This window comes from Scatophagus argus, chromosome 16, assembly GCF_020382885.2.
Source record: "Scatophagus argus isolate fScaArg1 chromosome 16, fScaArg1.pri, whole genome shotgun sequence".
Classification (NCBI taxonomy): Eukaryota; Metazoa; Chordata; class Actinopteri; family Scatophagidae; genus Scatophagus; species Scatophagus argus.
The window spans coordinates 3678079-3699809 of record NC_058508.1 but is presented as its reverse complement, the minus strand read 5'-3'; the positions used below and the strand labels follow the sequence as shown (position 1 = coordinate 3699809).

Sequence of the window (21731 nt, the reverse complement as noted above, 5' to 3'; positions counted from 1 at the left end):
ACTGTAAATCTCCCATTAGAACTAGCTTAATGTATGAACAGCCATTTTGACTGGCTGCTAAATTATCAGAAGCATGACGTTATCATCTTCAGTAATTAGCTGTTGCATGTTAAGGATGGGTTGACGGTTAATCCTGACTTGGCAAATATGACAAAACCGCCACCACTGATGACAGCAGTTTCATTACAGCTAAAACGCCTACCTATAATGTGTATTGTCATGACAGAGCATCATCAATTTACAGGAACAGATCACTTAGCTCACGTGTGGGGAGAAGGAAATTGTTTCTTACATCCCTGTTGTGAAAAGAGTATCATGAAAAAAGAAAAACTAGTTGTGCATGTCCAGTCTGTGTTACACAAGTTGCAACAAGTCTCTTAACCTCAAATCAAAAGAGCACATCAAGTGAAGTGTTGCAACAAGCAGCCAGAGCATGCTCGAGGAATACCCCATCATTGATCTCAGTGAAACCAGGGAAATTACTTCCTGTGATGACTGGGAGGAGAACTTAATAATGACAAAGGACTACCAAAACAACAATAATGAAATTCTAACTGGTAAATTTTCCAACTCCAACATGAGTTTCTGCTCATAAAGACACACCCTTCGCGTACTAGTCCGTCTACACCCATCTGAAATATCAAAGAAAGGAAAATCAAGGAGAATTGTAACAAACTAAATTCCTAAAAACAGGGCAGGACTAACAACACCTTGTACTAGGAGGTGCTCTAAATGAAACATTTAAAGTTTTCAAAATTACATACACAATAAAGACTAAAATAAAATAAAGACTGTTAGGCTCCTATCATGTGTAAAGTCTGGACCAATCACAACAGGTCATTTAACATTTGACATTTCAAAGAACAGATGTCCCTCTTGAACAAACCTTAGGGTTAGAAATGAAGACCCTAACCCTCATTCTCTCTGTTTATCACATTGCTTTAATTGATATTCACTCATTCAAATGTTGGACCATCAGTCTAGGTGTTGATCCTGTCCTCTGACTGTTTCACGGGTCTAGTTTAAACATTTCAGATGTAGTGGAAACACATGACCTGTTCTCACTATTTTACAATCTGTAAACAACAGACACACCTATTTAAATGTCAACAGGGTTGACTAGATTGAGGGCTAAGCATAAGTACACACATGCCAATTTTCCCTCTCAAACTAAAGAAAAGTATGCAGGCTTGTCTTTTTAACCAATAAACAGTGTGGAAAATGGAAAAACAGATGTAAGTACATGCTGTCTCTAATTAACCAGGGAGTTAAACATGATTGTTTTTACATGATGTTACATCCTGTATTAAAAGATTTGTCAACTATAAACTAGACCTTACCATTCTTCTGCTTCCTCTCATCACCTTTTGGTCACCCTCTTTTTCCTCTTTCCTCTTTTTTTTATATCTTCAGTCCATTTCACTTCTTATACACATTTCAGTGTGTCTCTGTCTCTTATCTTGCATGCTGAGTTTCTCCCTCACTTTTCTATCATCTCTAAAAAAAAAATCTACCAGCACGTGATGCAGCACCTGCTAAAAGCTAAATCAAGCAAAACTGGATGGTTAAAACTAAAAAACAAAAAGATATTGATGATATGCTCATAAGCATCTACTTGTTTGTGGTTCTTTTTGACAGATTACTATTTGAATCAGACAACAAACCGAAGATGTCAACTTTTTTTGAAGGAGAGTGTTGTGCCATCTTGCTTTAATGCCAAGGTGTTGTTTATTATAAATCCCACATGTCACGAATGGGTGGTGGGTTGCTGTTTGCACTTAAATTTGCACTTAGAATTTGAGAGGCGGGCAAACAACATTTACTGGCATTTACACTGCGCTACAGCCCTGTTGGTTGCTACCAGGTGTGATTCTGATTGGTCTGTTTGTGTTTGAGTCGGGTCTTCAGGGCTAGAAGGTCAATGTAGAGGATCTGATTGAGGACGGCAGACGCACAGAGTAGTCCACCATGCAGCGCCCCAGCCATGCCGTTACAGAATACGTCTTGACCTGCAGACACACGCAAACACACGCTGAAACATTAGCCTCTGTAGAATCCAGACTAGATGAGCTTGTGCGTCAGTCAGTCTACCTGTTAGGTAGAGTCCACTGATGGGTGTCTGTGGTCTTGTCCTGGCAATCGTTTCTGGGGTGAAGCGCTCCAGGTTGTGTTCGGCGCCGTACATCTCACCTCTTGGAGCGCCCAAATAGTGGACATTAGTTAGAGGAGTGGCAGCATCCACCATCACCACCTGAACACACACGTGCACACACACACACACACACACACACACACACACACACATTGTAACTATCACCTTATGTAAAACATTTAGAGGCTGAAGCATAGCAACATTTTGGACTATTGCTGTGTAAATACTGTAAATAAAGACGTATTACATAGGAGTCAGGGAAGTAAAAACAGAAATACATGAATTACTGTACATAGGTGTGATAAAATACTAATAATAATGCTATTCTTGATGTAGCTTTTGATCATGTATCCCATGCTCAAGTTTAATTAGATGGATGGATGTAGTTCACTTTAATTGATGTTTTTGTGATGATTTTGTTGGCAGTGGAACAAACTTGAAACACAACACCGACATATGATCACCATGTTAAGTTGAATATTATCAAACAGTTGGCTATTTACACATCCAGCAGACACCGCTGCCCTCTGCTGCTAGGAAGGAATTTTATTAGATTGCAAGAGATATATCTGGGCCCAGATATGGCCACTTATGTGCTTATGTTTCCTGTGGGCTAACAATATCAGTTGGATGCTTACACTCTTTTTTAACTTCTATTCAGAAAGAGTGTAAGCTTCATCTGTTGTTCTCCTGAGTGTAATTAGTCATGGACAGGTGAATTATAGAAATGTAACTTAGAACAAGCACAAATACCTCTATTAACATAAAAACATTGATACACACCTTATCTCGCAACTGAGGGAAGACTGTTAGTGCCCAGTCCAGCAGCTCCTGGGCCATGCTGGTTTTCAGATCCAGGTAGTCCTGCCCCCTCTTGCCAAGTTTTGTCCCTTCCCATTCCTCAAACCACTCATAGCGAGCCATGGTTAGCAGCGTCATGCAGGACTTACCTGCAGGGAGAAACAAAGACAGATGAAGAGAGAGTGACATAAATGTCTCACTTCACTGATCTTTTTGTTTTGTTGGTTTTTTTTTGTTTATCTTGAATTACTACTGGGTTATCCAGCTAAAAAATATATTTTGATTTAACCCATGTCCAATGTACATTGAAAGTGCCGCAGTTTACTGTGTAATGTGATTTTACTAAATTAGCTCACAAGACAGTGGAGAGAATTATTACTGCTGTGCTTCTGAAAAGTAAGTAAAGAGTACAGAGGCTTCAGGAGGGGATGAGAGAGACCAAAGATGGCAAAGATGAAGAGGTAAGTGGTATCAGATCTGATGGCCACCAAACAAGCAGCACATGTGCTATGTGTTACCTGGGTGTCTGATGTTGGATGTAGGATCTTTAGCAGAGGGGAAGGTGATGAACATCATAGGAATGTTCCCCAATACCTGCTCTCTGCTCAGAGAAGTGTATCGCTCCATACTTCACACATTGTTGTGTTCGTGCAAACACATACACACACACACAAAACACCCACGTGAGACACACACAAGCTTATTAAGCAGAACATTAGCTTAGAAATCTTTTTAAATGTAAAATGCAATAAAATAGACACATTCATGTGTTAAATTAACATCAAATGTCTTGTTAAAGCAACATGGAACTTAAGAGGTTTTTTGGGGGAAAAAAAGTAAGAAGAATAAATAGACTTTTTAAAAGACATTAAAGACATTAAAACATTAATTTGGCAGTAAAACTCAGCAAAAGTCAGCAGAGAAAATCAACAGTACAATGATACAAGAAGATGAGGGAGAAAATATACATTTAGTATGAAATATAAAATATATAGAAAACCTACAGTGAGTCCAAGTCATTGTCTTTATACATCCAGAAGTTGGTGGAAACAATGCCCAGCTCCTCTTTAGATCCATCCAGACCAACAAAGACCAAGAAAGAACCCATACCATGACGCACCATGCGCAGCAAGGACTGGATCTCTACACAAGCAAACACATTACAGGAAATACTGTATGCAGTAGATAAAGCGAGAAAAAAAATGTAATGTCATGTTTCCTGGCTACAGTCAAATGATGTTACCTGGCTTGTCCTGTATGTGCTGAGGTAGAAACTTCTCAAAGGTGTTGAAGATTCCAGCGTTGGAAATGACAACAGGGGCACGGACCTCGATCTCTTCTTGCCCTTTAAGCACTGTCACGCCTAACACACATATACACACACAGTGCTAATCCTGCATTGTTTGGTAGAAGTCACATTTTGATACGAAAGCACTCAAAGGAACATCTCTTTTTATGCTCCTTGTTTGTACTGGTTTCTAGGGAGTCATACAGCGGTTCCTTAGATGTTGTTGGTACGCTCTGACAATGTTTACCGCTATCATCACCACAGTGCAGCACCAAGTCAAGGCTCACTTTGAGGTGAAGTAAGATCTCTGAAAATTACTACTGACACAGTCACAGTCACTTTTGTCACATAAATGATACCTGAAGTATTTGGGTTTAGTCTGTGTATATTTGTTAATCCAAATGAAGTGAAACAAACACCAAGCTCATTGTACAGCTGATGACACAATCAGGCTGGAGCTGTATGCATTCTGTAACCCAGCTGAGTGAGGCGATACTGCAGATGATGAGTTCAGCAGGAAGGAAGCTCACGAAGGTTCAAGTAGGCCACTGACTTTTCTTGATCTGAGGCCATCCAGTATATGTTGTTGACTTTTTAGCTGCTGTTACAGCCATAAAGTTCAGTGGTAAATGATTCCCCTAGACCTAGACCTAGAACAACAAATTAATTTACACTTATTACCTTTGTTGTGAGAATATTAACACAGCTTAGAAAAGGAAATGTTAAATGGCTGTGTCACATCACTTACACTTTGTACATGAAAGCTTCTGACTTGCCTCAAAAGACTTATAGCTCTGCTTGAAAGGCTAAATAAGGAGTCAAAGAGTGTCTTGTTGTGTACATCAGTGAGCAGAATGAGCTGTGAACACTGAAATGCCACTAAAATCTGTCTCCCCTTTCTTTCTCACCATAGGTCTTCCCTTGTTGGTTGAGCAGGATGCGTTGCACAGGAGCCCTGACCAGCACAGCACCACCTGCCTGCTGAATGACAGGGATGATGTGAAAGGCAAACTCACTGGCGCCCCCCCTTGGGTAGTACGCACCACGCTTGTAGTGGTGAAGCAGGAGGGCATTGATGAGAAAGCTGGACTCTTTCGGAGGGACACCTAAAATTACATAATACAGAACACTGAAGAGGAAATACAGAATGTGTGTGGTCTATGATTAGTAAGAGTGAGTATGTCCATCACCATAAAACAGGTAGGCAGACAGTGCCTGCAGGTCCTTGTTCTGTGTGAGGCGAGACATTATTTCTGAATGGTTTGTTGCTGCTAGACAGAAGACGGAAGATATACGAGTTAGCAGTCCGGTCCGAACCAGGAAGTTAACCAGCCAGTATGGAATGATCTTCAAGATGGCAATAAGTGGGGTCCGCTGTGAGGATAGCTGCAAGATAGAAGAATACAGACACATTTATTAATCAGAATTACACTTCACTTACAAACACAATTTAGAGGAGAAAGCACCTTGTGCGTTTCATCCCTTCCTTCCATTCCCTTAGGTCTATCATTACCGCCCTCCCTCTCTACCTTCATCAGTCTCATGAACTCATCAATGGCCTCCTCTTCTCCTGGGAACTGCTTCTTAAGGCTTGCTGCCATCTCAGTCTTCCCTGCATGGATATGATACTCCCTGAGGGCACCACAGAAGTCAGATAGGTTGGGTCAGAGATGGAAGAAAATATTGTTTTGATTAGTTTGAACCCGGGAGGGAGTCATTATCCACGTAGATACTTTCAAAAGTGTGTAACAAGTCGTAACAAATCGTGACGCACCTGCGCTGGTCAGGCTGACCCAGGAGCAGCGTATCAAAGTGCTGCTCCAGCCGGGTGAACTGCAGCTGTCCCTCTGTGATCTGATCTAGAGCAACCCTCAGCAGGCTGTTCTCATGAAGCTGGCCCAGGTAATGTATACCTGGTGGTGGCAATGGAGTGGTTCAGTCAATTTAATTTTTGTTAGCAAACCTAAAGCACTGATTATGGATGGATCCAAATCTAAACATTTTACTCACTTTTTTGGACAAAAAACAAAAGAAAGCGCTGAGCGGCTCTCAAATTTAAATAAATGTCCCTACAAACTAGTGCAACATAATGTTAAACGATGCTGATCATATTTGAACATAAGCTAATAATTAATAAGCATGAATCCTGAAACAGTCATCACTGACCCAGAGTTCTATAAGTTGGTGTTTGGCATTTCACAACCATGTTACTGAAATTATGCCCAGTATAAGAATAAGAAATCACACAGATTATGGAATTCTAAACATATCCACACCAGTCCACTATCCACCACCCAGTGTTACAGCTCACTGGGATTTGGTTTGAATGGAAATAGAGTGGCTTGGTTTAAAAGCATTAGCTTCACCATTACAAATAGATGGAGGTGCTTGAAATCATAGGACATGATGTAAGTGAGAACATGTATTTTTATGTATGAACAACTGTGTCACTGTCTTCCAAAGCAGTCATCAGAGTTATGCTTCATTACGCTCGTTTATAACTCACTACAATGATGTATGTGTTCAAGTTCAGTTTTTCTACTGATACTTTGAGGAAACAAACTATACACACTGATGCAAAATTATTAGAATGACTGGATTGTTTGTCATTCCACATACTGTATGTAGGTTAATTTTCTCAAAACGAAGGTATGACTAGGCTTAATATTCCAGTTATGAATCTCTATTTGAGCACATTAAAATTATTTTTCACCAGTTGAAAGAAAATCGTGAAAAAGAAGAAAAGAACAAAGCATCAGCAGGGGATTAAAGTTTCTGAGTGTGTACTCTGCCTTCTTACCCACATCAAACTCAAATCCCTTATTCTGAAAGGTGTGTGTGCAGCCTCCAGCCTGATCATGCTGCTCCAGAACTACAACCCTCTTCCCAGCTTTGGACAAAAGGGCTGCTGCTGTCAAACCTCCCACACCGCTGCCGATCACCACAGCATCCAGAGCAGGGGGAACGCGGTCCACACGAAAGCCTGCGAGGGCGAAATGCAGTGTGGTGGAAGGCCGCGAGGCTGGTCTCAAGAACATTATCTTTACATCTTGAACATAGATAAAGGGTTTTATTTGTGTCGCAACACTCACACAGTAACTGCATTCAAAAAGATCCTACTGAGAACTGAGTAACTGTTTGATTATCATGAGTAATACTACCCTGGAAATCTTTGACATCTGAACAGTATTTGTAAAAACAAATATGGACTTGCCATAAAATGAAAATTCAGAAGGCCGCACTCCTTCCAAGCAGAAAGACATTTCCCAGAAGCACAATTCCTGCTGTAATTTTGCATCCTTTTCAGAAACATCAGTTTAACCAAGACATAATGACATCAGATATTGGATATCATTTTCAAGCAGCATTCATTTTGTACTGCATGTACCGGCAATGAACAGCTTGAACTGTCTAAATGCTGCCACAAAATTATTATGCACAACACTGTAGCACACACATTTACTTACTTAAGTGTGGTTTGTTGTACCATAACCTTGCACATTGCAGCTGTGTGAAGATATATTTAGACTATGGCGAGTCTAAGGACGTACAGCAGCCATGCTACTCAGACACAGTGGTGCTTCCAGCTAAATGCTAATGTCACCATGCTAACATGCTCATAGTTGCAATGCTCATGTGGTGTTCACCCTTGACATACAGAGTAACAAGTCCCCAGGAAGAGCACATAATTGCTCTCTCCATAAGAATACATTGTGACAGAAGCAGCTGTAAAACAGTGGGTACATTTTTTTGAATCTCACACATTTTATGCTCTAATTTATATTATAATTCACCAATCCACCAAAGGACCATAAATGTCTGGGTCAAATTTCATGACAATCCCTTTGATAGTTGTTGAGACATTTTACTTAAAACCATAAATATGAACCTCGTGGTGACGCTAGAGAAACACAAAGGAGATCACAAAGTCATTAAGATGAATCCTCTGGAACACCCTAAATGAATACCAGTACAAAATGTGTAGCTTTGTTGTGGACACATAGACTTAAAGTTAAAGACTTAAAGTTAGCGTTTTGACCAGTGCTATGGGAAGTGAGAGGATCACCAGAGTTAATACAATTCATCCACTTGGCTGACATTAATTATGAGGATTAATTATGTGGGATCCACGAATGTCTGTACAAAACTTTATGCCAATATATGTTAAATTTTATTTCTCTGAATAAGTTGAACTTTGACCTGCTTCTGACATCAAAATCATTCTCTTCTAGGGACTGTGAATATCTGTAGCAAAATTTATGGCAATCTATACACTATTTGAAAAAACTACTACACAAATCTCAACCTCATAGCAGCACTAGAGGAAAAGTCAGAGGATCACGTTTTCATCCTCTGAGGACCATGGCAGATGGTGCAACAAGAAGGTTGGATGAAAATGACATACATCCAGTAGTTGTTGAAGTATTTCAGTCTGGACTACAGTGGTGGACTGACCAACGTTGCAGACCCATAGAACCACTGAGATGTCTTCTGTAGGTTGTTTTTTCATGATTTTTATATTCCACTGCACGGCTACCAGATGATGGCATGTGACACCCCTATGCAAGTCCGTCTGTACTAACTATTTGACCGGATGATCTTACCTCTCTTTAACCTCTCATCTCTCTGTCTGCTGTCTGTCACCAAGGGTCCTGGTGGCCTCAGGCACTTCTCGCTGAACACCTTGTAGCGTTGCCCTGTAGTCAGGAAGAAGATGATGACCACCACCAGCAGCACACAGCTCAACCCACCTAGCAGCCACCACCACATAGTGTGCCCTGACAGCAGGATAAAGAGGAACAAATAACAGGGATGAAAGGGAAAAGAGCTAATACAGAAGAAAACACTGATTGTATGGACAGTCTAAAAGGAGAAGGGATGAAGGAAAGGTTCAAGTGAAGGATGAAGAAGAAGACTTTCACTAAACTGCAGAGGAGAAGATGTTTAAACTAAGGGGGTGGAGAGAATGAAAAAGAAAGAGAGATGCTCATTTTAAGGGGAAAAGTAAATGGAGGTGTAACACATGACATCATGTAAATTCCAGCTCCAGAAATAACAAAGCAGATAATGCATTCTCCATGCTAAGGACATGAGACTGGCAGAGAAAAGAGAGCTGGCTGTTCATCACTTTGTCACACTCCATTTCTACTGCCATACACAGCCAAAAACCAATTTGTTACTCGTTACTAATCTGCCTCAGGATAAGTAAGTTCATAAAAACCACACTGTATAGCTGAAATCATTGTAGTTCCACTGCACGACTGTGAACAAAGATGCTTTCAGAGCTAAAATACTGTGAATGTGATACTTTTGGGCCACATGGTTTCTGGGCAAAAATGCTGAGGTACATGTATCCCACACACTGTCAGTTTTACTCTTAGATAACACATCAGACACATCTTTATACCAAAATCGCAGGCTGTAACAACCAATCAGAAAGGTAGAATCAGATCTTAAAAGACCAGAGCCAACGATCACAACAAAGACAACACGCACCAAAATGTTGCCATCCATGGCGCCATCTCGATTTATATTACAGTTGTAACAAACTATAAAGTACATTTTTACACATGCAAATATGCAATATGTAAGGCACTGCAAAAGATCACTGAGGATAATGGTAATGGTTCTACACCTTCTGATGCAGAAATCCTGCAGTGAGGATCTGATTGGCTCCTAGCTCAGCTGTTGATGCCCCTTATGGATGCATTACTTCATAGATCCGTCATCAGCAGACGTGATGATGGATGATGGATTTAATCAATTCACAGTCATGAGTGTGCGAGGAGTCCAGTAGGGGAAGTACCTAGCCCTGAGGGACACCTCTGTTGAGAATGAGGGTTTGAAATGTATGACTTCCCACCCTGATCACCTGACACCCAGGATCCAGACATGCTATCTTAGGGTTGATTTTAACATGTACAAAAAATAAATCTTGCTATATTGCATGCAGTTTCTGAAGGAAGTTACCACACCGAGGAAATTATCAGTCACAGGAAAGCACACAGGATTTCAATCAAACCGTAGTTTATTCAATGACAGAAGCATGGACTATGTCTGACTACAATCATCAGTCCCACAATGAAAATACAAGCTCAGTTCGCTGTCCATTTTGGAGCCATGCGTGACTGTAGGGATGTAGCTTAAGCATTAAGTTAAAATGCACACTATTGAATTTTGAGGAGTACTCCACTGATTTTACATGTCTAGATCATGGGGAGTACTAAAATCAGAATGTATACTTTTAATTGTATAACAGGAAGTAAATATACAGTGACAAAAATGATTTTATTGCATTCATGAGATTTTATCAAAAAAGGACACAGTGAGGTTTTGGAATGTCCTCGAGAGATCAACAAACGTGGTGTATCTCAACACCACTCACTCCAGAGATCCAAATAGCTGCCACACAAACAACACTTTTAAAAAGTAGAGCATAATATAAATGTCATTTTACAAAGAATGAGCCACTAAAAATGTCTCCTCTAACATGTTTCTAATTTATCGCTAAACAATTCATTGTGCATCAAGAGTATTCAGTAGCTGCCACAATAAATGATATGAGTACAAACAAGCTGCTCAGTAAGCTTTCTGAAGTGGGCACCATGGACAGTGTTACACGTATGGAGACCCGAGAGCGCACAACACAACATCTGAAAAGCTGAAGGAAAAACAAAATGATCCAAATTTCTCTTGAAATTTAAATTATCTTCACATTTTCACACTTCTGTTTTGAAGTGCTTCAGTTTTGTAGAGTTAGACTAGAACAGTGATTTTTCGTTGTTGTGTTGTTCACTTGTAGGCTACTGTATACGTCTTTACTGATGTATCACTACAGTGTCACGTACTGCAAATACTAGGCAAGAATTTCATACCTACTAAATCAGTATCTATTATATTATTGTGTATCTACATGCTATCTACAAAGTTTACAACTGAGTTCATAAATACAACAAATAGGTTTTATTTTAAGTTATGAATACTACAAAATAAAAAGCACAAATTAGAAGTGATGGTGTTGATCACAATTACCCTTTCATATGAAACACAATGCTGTAGTAAAATAGAGCTTCTGTACAATGTTTTCCACGTGTGTGTGTGTGTGTGTGTTCATATGTTGAGGTGTTTCAAACTATGAAATGCCTCCTCTATCCACCAATACTGGGGGCCTTCAGATCTCTAGCTTGAGATTGTTTTATTTGAAAAAGTGTTTTGAAATTGTGCAATTAACAAGTAATTCAGGTAGAAAAGTCAGTGACTAATTTAAAATAAATCCAGTTTTGAGAGTCACACATATGACTCTTCCTATCCTGTTGACTGTTGTGACCCCTGTGTATTGTCTTCTGAGTTGTTATTATTGATTGCCAGTTAGCTCATGAACAAAGCCAAAACAAACTCGAAGGGAGATGACTTAGACCTTAAAACAGTCCAGTATGCTGTGAAAAATTGACAATAAATTTGAATCTATCTCAGGAGACTTTCACACTAATAATGTTACAGATTTTTTTTTTTTTCAGGTCAACCAAGAATAGTGTTTATATTCTTGGAGTGCCTGTGAATGTGTGTAAGTACAATAAATAAAAAGCAAGATGTTCCTTTTCATACTGTAGAATTTGGGTTTTCAGACTGCCAGACAAGCAAATAAGCACTTTTAACATCTGTATGAGCAGTTATATGTTATGATGGGCTTTTGTTATTATTTTCAACATTTTAGTGAACACATTTTGGTCAAATAAATGAAGAATAATGACTACATGAGATTTGTTTGTAAAGTTTCCTAGTGCTCACAGCTTGCAGATTGAGTTACCCATCAGAGCTGAGATCTCTCATCATGAAATGTAAACAATGAGTCTGCTGATGAGTATCAGTAATGGCACCATTCATTTAAAAACATACAAAAATCTTGGCTCTAAAATCCATGCACAAACCGGGATAAAAATACATACCTGTGCACCCCGCACTCATGCATGCACCCACACAGATACACATACACACACACACACACACACACACACACACACACATACACACGCAGGCACAGTCCTTGATGTGTTCAGGTAAAATCTATGAATTTCTGACATTCAAGACTTCCTTCTTTTTCCCTCTAATTCTTATTTTGTTCTGTTCCCTCCTCCATGACCTCGCGGCACAGAAAAGATCCTGCAATGCTGTCACTTAAGAGAAAACAATTTTTTCCGATGCTAATCTATTGTGCTGCGGTCAGATTTAATCTAAATAAGAATTTCCATTATTTTTACAGCTGTGTATTTTCAGTGCCTTTGTTTTATTTTCTTCCTGATGATCCCTCCCCCTCGGCCCTCCACAGCTTCTATCTAGAAAACCCAGGTGACGGGGACCCACTGGGGGTTCTTAGAAACCGTTTCCAGGGCAGCCTTGACAGTGCGGTACGTCTCGTCCAGGTTGTCGTTGATGATGCTGAGGTCAAAGTAGTGACCGTAGGCTGCCTGGATTTTGGCGCTCTCGTTGCAGGTCCTCTGCAGCTCCTCATCCTGTGATGAAAACATGTGACTTGGTTTTACGTGCTCTTATTGGATTCTCACTGGTATCACAATCATCAATATCAATACTGAGCTCTTCCTGAACAGTTTTTTGCATGAGTAATAATTATTTCTTACCGTCAGCGTCTTTGTAACCACCCCTGCCTCTACAGCCGAGCAGTTCATCGCCTTGAGAACCTCGAATTCTGGAGACTGAAGGAACACCACGTAGGGCAGGAATTCTGAGGTCCTCAGCACTTTGAGGGACTACAGTCGCGAACACACAGTCAACGTGAATACACACACACACACACACATCAGATTAGGGTAAGTCTCAGAGAGTTTAAACAAACACCCACTGGCTGGAGATTGCTGACTGGCCACAGTGAATAACTGACTTTGAACTTTCTTACAGTGTTGGCTGATGTAAGATGCCCTTGAGCAAGGCACATGACACTCAACTGACTGAATGGAGTGAACTTCTTGCACTGGGCTGCTTGAAGATAAACTGAGTGACTAGAAAAAAACATGAAACATCCGTACACACCACAATTTACAGTCTTAATCACAGTACAGTCCTGAACAACGTTAGGATTTATTTTCAGCCTGCACATTACGCACAGCTGAATAAGCATCTCCAACAATTCTAAATGTGGGATGTGTGGTATGTGGGACTGCTGTATTGCAAAGAAAAAGTTGACCAAACAGAGACCAAGACAGAGCTAAGAGGTTGAACAATGTTCTGATATTGATGAACAGTAAATGAATGTTAACATTGCGCTGTGTGTGTTGCATGTGTGTATGGGGTGTGTTTCCCTCTAACAGGGTGTTAAGCTGCTTCATGATGTGTTCGTGGTGGTAAGTGTGCATACCTGAGGGTTGGCGTCCAGTATGCACACACGTCCAGCCTCCACCACCTCGTGTATGGAATCGATCTTGATTCCATACAGGCTGCCGTCATACTCTCCATGTTCGAGATAGCGCCCATTCTTGATGTCAGTTTCCATCTTGCTGCGGCTGGTGAAGGCGTACATCCGACTCTCGCGATCGCCCTTTTTGGGCTTTTTGGATGTGTCTGGACAGATGAAAAAACCTCAGTCATTTATGTTTGTTTCAATCACTTTCTGCCAGAATCAAATATATCATCAGCATCAGATCTTTTCCTGCTCTTACAACAGTAATAAAGATTACAACTTTAATACACCGAGCAATAGCAATACTTCAATACATTAATAATATATTTTGTACATGGAATAGTGGTGCCAAAAAGAAGTGGATCCCTCAGCAAAAGCTTGTTCTTCAGTCTCCGCCGCCCCACACCCTGGGCACCAATCAAAATCAGAGTTTTTCTCTTGAAAGGCGGGACCTTGGCCACCTCCTCGTAGAGCAATATCTCATGCCTGTCGAACTCTGAGAGAGGAAGAACAAAGGGAAAGATTAAAGAACCGACAGATGTGAATGAAAAAAGAAAACGAGGAAGAGTTAAGTACTGTGAGGATATCACTTAACTACAGGCACGTATAAATAATAACACCTTTTAAAGAACAGGTTTTGTTACCTGCATTCTTGGTAGTCACATACATCACCTTCTTCTTCTTCTTCCCACCAACACCAGTACAAAGATTCCCTGTCAAATAAATGAAGCAGAGCTTTTCTTATGCCACGCTTGCATTAGCTGACTGTCATCACTCATGCTTCCCAGTCACTGGCTCATTCACCAGCTGTTTGGTTAGCAGCTGACTAGTATCATAATAAGATTTCATGTTATGAGGGGTGTGATGTGATACATTAACATTACACCACACTTAATGTGCACAAAAACGTGAGTGTGAAAACAAAATGATTTAGACATTTCTATAAGCCTTGGGTTAATTAAAGCTCCTCTGATCATGGTACTTTGTTTAAGTGACATTTATTTGCAGACCTGGAATTACACCATCAGATGATGATGTAAGCAGCACACTATGTGCAGTAGGGAAGGTATTGCAGTAATCAAGTAAACAGAGTTGTTATGGACTTACTACACCTTCAACTCAATCTCAATCAAGTCTCAATCATGCATGAAATGAAAAACTAAAAGGGTTTATTTTCTTTCTTCTGTAAACTGCCCCCTGCCACCATTATGGGCTTTTATTATTTTTTGTTTGTTTTTCATTAATAATTATTCTTTCATTTATAATCACAACCTTGTCTTTGTTCTTTCTTTCCAGTTACCTGCAGGCGTGAGTTCCTCATCTCTCTTGACAAACGCTTTCCTCTTCTCCTCCAGCATCTGACTGGGGATCAGCCCAGCGCTACCACCCTCCACATGACGGGCCTGTGTAACACACATGTACACATACAATATTTACATCAATAACAAAAACACCCAAGCTTTTATTAGATTTTTAACATAAAGAAAATTCACATCTGAGTGGCTTTCTTAAGCTTCACAAAGGAGTGAACACAAGCACGAATGCTGTTTTTGTACTCCACCTGCCACCAGTTGACGTCGTCCTGGTTGACTATCTGCAGGATGTCTCCTGTCTCAAACCTTAATCCTGCCTCCTTGCAGGGAATCAGGTTGTCGTTGGCTGGATCATAGTCATAGTGACACTTAAAGAACACCTAGAGACACACAAATACAAACACGGGTCTTTAGCTCAAAATGCTCTTCGGTAAAGCATTTGACACTCACAATTCACAGCAACCGGCAACAAGAAGTATATGTGTCTACTCTGTGCAGCGTTTGTGTCCGTCACCTGTCTCGGAGGTATGGCTTCATGGTAGCTGGGCAGTATCTTCAGAACCACAATTCCACTAGCTGCTTGCAGCTCCTCCTGCAGCACCCTGGGGTCCTGACCCACCTCACGTCCATTCACCTGCCAACACATTGGGTAAAATTTTCTGAACTGACACTTTAACAACCTCACGTGAATCATTATGTTTATTGGATCAATACTCTTACAGAACTTAAGAGTGTTATCCATATCCTCATCTAACCAATGAAGAAAATCAATACACACATTTCTCAAAAAATGAACTATTCTTCTAAAAATATAATACTTCTCACTGATTGTGTGTTTTGTCTCTTTAATGGTCAGTGTTTAACAATGAAGACAAGAACTCCCATGGCCCTACGTGGCTTCATGACATCATTCAACTACATCTTTTGTTTTCATTGTTTTGATTGGAGGTCAGTGAAAGTCAAACTAACTGAGTGGTTTCCCTTACCTCTTTGATGCTATCTCCGACGTGCAGCAGTCCTTGCTGGTCTATCATACCTCCATGGAGGATTCGAGCTATGATCAGCTCACCACCCTCCACCTTGAACGTCACACCCTGAAACACAACAACGCAAGCTGTTGTTTCTGTCATCAGCAAAAATAAAATCAGTAAGTAAAGCCAAACCACACATCACCTACTGTTGTGTACTGTCTAATGGCACAGTGGGTCTCATTTATTTTTATTACAATATCAATCTCTTCACTGCATTTTTGAATTATAGATAAGCTATTTTTGCAGCAAACATTTAATTTAACAGAGCCGAAAAACTGCAAAGTAACACGGACTGGGCTCAGCCGTGTCAGCTGTGTTTATGTTTTACTTACCAGATGTTCGCCCGCTACTTTGCGTATGCCCACCATGCGGATTGCATCAGGTGGCGGGTGTGAGTTGTGTTTGTGGTCACCTTCCGGCTCATGATCCACAAAATCACATGGGCTTGGTGGTGGGCTGTCACATGCCTGGGACGCCACTGAGTCATGAGTCTCCAAGAGAGACTGAGAAGCCAAAAAAGAAAAATATTCAGTGTTAGACACAAAATATTTAAAACTAATATGTGACACTCTTTGCTTCCTTGCAAAATTCTAATCCGCTGTTTTAACAAACTGTGTGAAGATGAAACAGTTTGACTGCTCCTGTTTGCTAAGGTATACAAGAAAACGTTGCAGTCATAGCGCAGTTAAAATGGCATTTTACACTATATTTTTCACCGTTCTGCACATGTGTGTGTTCTGCACCTGGAAGTGAGGCTGTGTGAGAATGCGGGTGAGCTCAGCTGCAGTGTTGGAACGGTGTGTGAAGGGGTCCAGGTCTCTGAGGATCTCCTGCAGGAGCTCCACGTTGTTCTCCCTCACTGGCGAAAGACGCAGCTCCTTCAGGCTCTCTTCTTGCTCCTGACACACAAAGACAGGAAAACTCTTTATGAGTATGTGCACATAAACAGATACACAAACAATATCTTAACAATCAGTTATCTTAAGTATCACACCACAGGGCTCTCCATGATGCCTTTGAGGTAGATGAGGTCCAGGTCATTAGCCGTGGTGGAGCTGGCCGTGCTGTCGCTCATCGCGTCCACCACCTGGGGCACTGTAACATGTACACACACAAATACAGACACACACACACATACACACACAGAGATGTGGGGCAGGGGGAAAAGAAGAGGGAACAATGGGGAAAAGGTGACAGTGACTCATTGTAGAACTGTTTTAAATTAATAAGCACAATGAAACATATTTATATATAAATACATATTTATACTTAAACTGTTTGACCACTGGTCATTATAGGGGGATGCTTCATTGTGATTAAAGCTCTCTTAAAGACTGATTCTAACAAAGCAGCCCTTATAGATGAATCCTGAGCACCATCTGAGTCATCTGGACATTTTTATATTAAGTAGCCAAAAGTCCAAGGGACACCCCAAACGTACTTGGTCCGCCCACTCTCACTCTTGTTTAAAATGTATTTTGAAGTGTGGCAGTCTCGGCACAAGGGATACACAAGTTTTGATTAGGTAATTACTTTAAATTATGTACAATTGCAAACACCAGGCCAACTCCATGGGAACACAGAGCATTAATTACTGTTTACTAGCTGGTCTCCTGAGCATACCAGATATCCTGAGTGCACACAATGAGCAAAGGACAGTTTCTCGATTCCAAAGAAAGGTTTTCTGTTCGCACCAGAAACTTTTTTCTGTCCTCTAAGGGGTTCTGTACTAAATTAACTTTTTTGTAAAAATCAAAAATTGTATTTAGCCAGTGGCCACCAGTTAAAAGTAACTAATTAAAGTAATTAAATCCAATACCAGCAACTAACACATAGCTAAATACCTTTGATTGATAATAGTGAAAAATGATAATATTAAATTTATTTTACTTCAGTCATCTATTGCACAAGTAGTTTTCAACAGAAACCCTGCTCCAGGTGAAACAACTTTTACTCGAGTCACATACGCTTGAACTGCTAGTCCTGTTTTTGCCAAATGAGAAAGACTTCTGTAAATTGGTTGTGAACCGGGCATGTGAATAAAGAAAACTGTGAATGATCATGTGCTGACAGAGGCTAATGGGGAGGAAGGTTTCTGGTCTCACCAGGCTCTGTCCTGGTGGAGGCCACAGGCATGGTAAAGCTTCAGTCAATCTGAGAGAAAAAAGATAGATATAGAGAGAGAGGAAGTAAAGAGCAGGGAAAACAGTCCATCTTTGACAGTGAGTCCAAAAACAGAGGGAGAGTGAAGTTAGAAGCAGCTGAAATTGTGACATTTTGGAAATTTAAGGATTCCACCCTATAGTGACCATGTTCAGTCAGAACTCTAACAAAAGTTGCATACATTAGATTAGATGAGATATTTTAGTCAGTACAGCTGCAAACATAACATGACTTTGTAGTCTGCTGTGCTTTGGTGAAAAAAAAGGAATAGTTTAACATTTTTTGCAAAGATGCTTGGTCACTTTCTTGCTAAGAGTTAGAGGAGAAGGTCCTGCCTGTTCTCACATCTGTACAATAAACATGAAGCTACAGCCAGCTGGCACTGTATATGTGTTCGTGTTAGTGCCCTATTGCAGTCGAATGACATCTCGTTCTATTTCCACCATGACACACATAAATGCACACATGGCAGGCGGCGACATCAGAAAGGGAGGGTGAAGCTCCAGCGATCGTTCTGACATTGAACGTCCATAGAGAAAGAGCAATAGAGAGAGAGAGAGAGAGGGAGAGAGAGAGATATGGAAAAGTGAAGAGTGTAAAAGGCAGAAAGGGGAGGGGAACGTGGGCGTAACTAATCTATACACTGCCATGACAACAGATTCAATACAATGGCTGCTTGGGGAGAGAGAGGGGAACAAAGAGACACGCACACCCGCGAACTACCTATGAAATTCGCTCTATTTGTTTAACACTATTTATCTATCTCTCTATCTATCTATATGGATGTGACAAAACTGCAGCTACAGCTCGTAGCTGCCATGGAAACCTGCCCTCATTCAGTTTTTCTTTCACACACACACACACACACACACACACACGGCTGCTTATGCTAGAGTAGGTATTACGCAACATCCCAGGCAAGAGGAGCACAGAGAGTAGAAGAGACAGTGGCGTTGAGAGTGGTGGTGTTTTAATAACTCAAAACTCAAAGTACATGTCACATAACTTTTTCCCAAAGATGGTTGTTAGGTAGTTCTTATCATGCTGATGTATGTCGAAATGTTCCTTTTTTCTGATAAGTCAGGTTTTAATTAGTTATCTGATGTCGTAAAAAAGGAGTGAAACATCATGATTGACAGCTGAGTGCTCTTTGTCATTGGGTCAGACGAGTGTATGGGCGGGGGGGGGGGGACTTGATCCTGTCACTTCACCATCTGATCACTACCCTGTAGACTCTGGCTCCAAATGACATCACCAGAACAAAATATCAGCACTCATATCCAGGGTATTTTGGCTTCACTTTGTACAGTGGGAGGAAGAGGAAGTAAGACACCTTTAAACATGTCAGTGGTTAATCCCATAGTGCAGGTAACAGGAACCCTTGATGAACTGCATGTCTTCAGATAGTTCCACATGGAGAAACATGTCTGGTCCTGAACTGTTCTAAACTGGGGAATATGTGATCTAAAACAGCCAAACTGTCTGTTCTCAAGAATAACTTTAACCAGAAATAAGCATTACTACAAAAGTAAAAAAGTGAAAATTGATAGGATAGCTCTCCAAGAAGCCATAACTTAAACTTTAAAGGCAATGATACAGAACTGTAGGAGAGAAACAGAGGAGGGAAAAAGGCTTGCTCAGCCAAACACACACACTAATTACTGATCTCACACTGCTGTGAACTCCATCTGCTACTCACAATCTCACTATTCCTCCTCTCCTTGCTTCTCCCTCTCTCATACCTTTCTCCCTCCATCCTCACTTTTTTCCACTTGTCTCCTTCTCCTTTACTCATCCTGGGCATCATCTGCTCCTTCACTGCTCCACCATCTCCCTCCTCTCTCTCTTCATGATTTCACTTGCTAACATGCCCCCTACTGTTCCCTCCTTCCTCTCCTCTCCTGACATCCACCCTTCCATTGCTCCCTTAAATGCCCCCCCAACACCACCCCTCCTCCCACCATATTCTCCCATCATCCATCTGCTCAGCTGCACCAGCATGTAAAGAAACAAATACTGCATGCACACATACACAGCACACTACAAAAGGTGTTCATGTGTTTGTGCATATTGCCATGTCTTGGAAACATAACTGTTATAGTATTACTGTGTTGTTGCCTTTCATACAGTGAACCTAATGTTTAAATGATTCATGAAATAAGTTGTATTGATTTGAAGATATAAAGCTGTTTTATATGATTTCAAAATGGCATGTTCAATTCAGTTACTATAATCCAAATTTATGTCCATATGGGTGCAATGAATAGGGTGTGTGTGTGTGTGTGTGTGTGACTGAGCGTGTAGGGGGTGTGAAGTGCGTGGTCACGGTTTTTTTGACGTCACCTGAAGCCTATCAACGGTGTTATCATAGGCTCGTCTCTTTAATGAACCTCCTTTAATGTTAACTTTGTGTCATTGTCCTTACTAAAAGTGTGTCTCCCACCAAACACATTTACCCACGCACACGGAGACACACGCAGAATTGCCTTCTAATTAACGGCAGTCTACTGGGGGTCACATATAACAAAGCATAATGATGCGCGCACACACAAAGGATGCCCGTTAAACAAAATGCTAAGACAACAAGAAGCTTTGCCTAGCTTTAATGCTGACTAATGTAAGCGATAAAAAAAAAAACACGCGCACACGCACGTGCCTTTGTCAAGTCAGTCTAGTGTAACGTTAGCTGCTGTCTTACAACGAACGAGCCTCAATGGGGGGTGAAAGAGGAAAAACAGACACAAAAGGATCAACAGTAGCTGCAGCACACGTAAATAAAACCGCCATGTTTGCAGTGAATTAAAAGCACGTTTCACGTACCGTTCACACAATGAAACAAGCTTCCCGCTGTCTGCGATGTCTCGTGCGCGTCTTGTTGTCGTCTGGCTTCTTTTAGCCGTCAGCGTCAGCGAAAGCGTCAATTGACAAACGTCAAATATGCACAAACTTCCGAGAAAATTTCAAAGTAAAAGCCTTTGAGCATATATAGACGATCTTTCAATAAAAATAATGCTGTACATTGTGTCAGTAATAAAGAAATAAAATTGGAATTAGCTGTGGTGACCTAGGCTATACTATTTGCACTATGAAATGGGTGTGAGTCTAACACATTTACCCCTTAAACTTAATTTTGATCTACCTTCTGTATATTTCCGGTTAAATTCTACACATTCCTGGGACCTTAACACCAAATCGATGCGGTACCCATTGTAAGAGCATAAAAGGGCCAATGCGTTATTTTTGTTTTTTGTAGGTTATTTTATACACTCCCTTTTTAATGTACACCTTAAGTAGCCAGAGCTGAGAAAATAGCAGCTGTGGCACATAAAGTTAACATTCTCTTCTCTGTGCCAATCAGTAGGTTAGGGTAGAATTAGGCAAGGTAGTGTGAGCCAAAAACGTCCTATCGTCACAGGCTTAAGCTAAAATAAAAGTTTCCTGTTTGTGTCTTTCATCTTCCTGTCATTTGTGCTCCTCTGTTTCCACCACTTTCTCACATGGAGTCTATCTCCGAAATTGTGAGAAACATTTTCTGCATGGGGTCATATGTGAATGGGAGCAGGGAAATGCC

At 40.7% G+C, this 21731-nt stretch overlaps 2 protein-coding genes across 3 annotated transcripts; both read right to left on the bottom strand.

The window, feature by feature from the left end:
* Positions 1-930: 930 nt before the first annotated feature.
* On the bottom strand, positions 931-9011 carry LOC124073521 (all-trans-retinol 13,14-reductase-like). Its single transcript, XM_046415798.1, has 12 exons — positions 8846-9011; positions 7042-7263; positions 6016-6154; positions 5771-5873; positions 5432-5627; positions 5150-5347; positions 4197-4316; positions 3958-4096; positions 3472-3581; positions 2936-3102; positions 2092-2251; positions 931-2009 (listed from the first exon to the last, which is right to left on the bottom strand). Exons 1-12 carry the CDS (start codon positions 9009-9011, stop codon positions 1858-1860), a joined length of 1872 nt encoding a protein of 623 aa, XP_046271754.1. The 3' UTR covers positions 931-1857.
* A 1008-nt stretch (positions 9012-10019) lies between these two features.
* Positions 10020-21101, bottom strand: mpp2a (MAGUK p55 scaffold protein 2a). Of its 2 annotated transcripts, XM_046415718.1 has the most exons (14): positions 20981-21101; positions 18103-18151; positions 16992-17092; positions 16741-16896; positions 16330-16500; positions 15953-16060; positions 15481-15600; positions 15215-15346; positions 14954-15056; positions 14298-14366; positions 13988-14149; positions 13612-13814; positions 12878-13006; positions 10021-12751 (listed from the first exon to the last, which is right to left on the bottom strand). In XM_046415718.1, exons 2-14 carry the CDS (start codon positions 18131-18133, stop codon positions 12575-12577), a joined length of 1662 nt encoding a protein of 553 aa, XP_046271674.1. In that variant the 5' UTR covers positions 18134-18151; positions 20981-21101; the 3' UTR covers positions 10021-12574. The 2 variants fall into 2 exon arrangements, with proteins under 2 accessions (XP_046271675.1, XP_046271674.1); XM_046415719.1 differs by lacking the exon at positions 18103-18151 and having other exon boundaries at positions 10020-12751; positions 20981-21075.
* Between the last annotated feature and the right edge of the window lie 630 nt (positions 21102-21731).

Coding starts and splice junctions, on each gene's coding strand:
- LOC124073521 (XM_046415798.1), bottom strand. CDS start 9,011: ATGTGGTGGTGGCTGCTAGGTGGGTTGAGCTGTGTGCTGCTGGTGGTG. Junction 3,582..3,957: donor GACAATGACTTGGACTCACT/GTAGGTTTTCTA, acceptor CAATGTGTGAAG/TATGGAGCGATACACTTCTC. Junction 2,010..2,091: donor CAGTGGACTCTACCTAACAG/GTAGACTGACTG, acceptor GTGTGTCTGCAG/GTCAAGACGTATTCTGTAAC.
- mpp2a (XM_046415718.1), bottom strand. CDS start 18,133: ATGCCTGTGGCCTCCACCAGGACAGAGCCTG. Junction 17,093..18,102: donor CTCCACCAGGACAGAGCCTG/GTGAGACCAGAA, acceptor TACATGTTACAG/TGCCCCAGGTGGTGGACGCG. Junction 13,007..13,611: donor TACTGGACGCCAACCCTCAG/GTATGCACACTT, acceptor TCGCGACTGTAG/TCCCTCAAAGTGCTGAGGAC.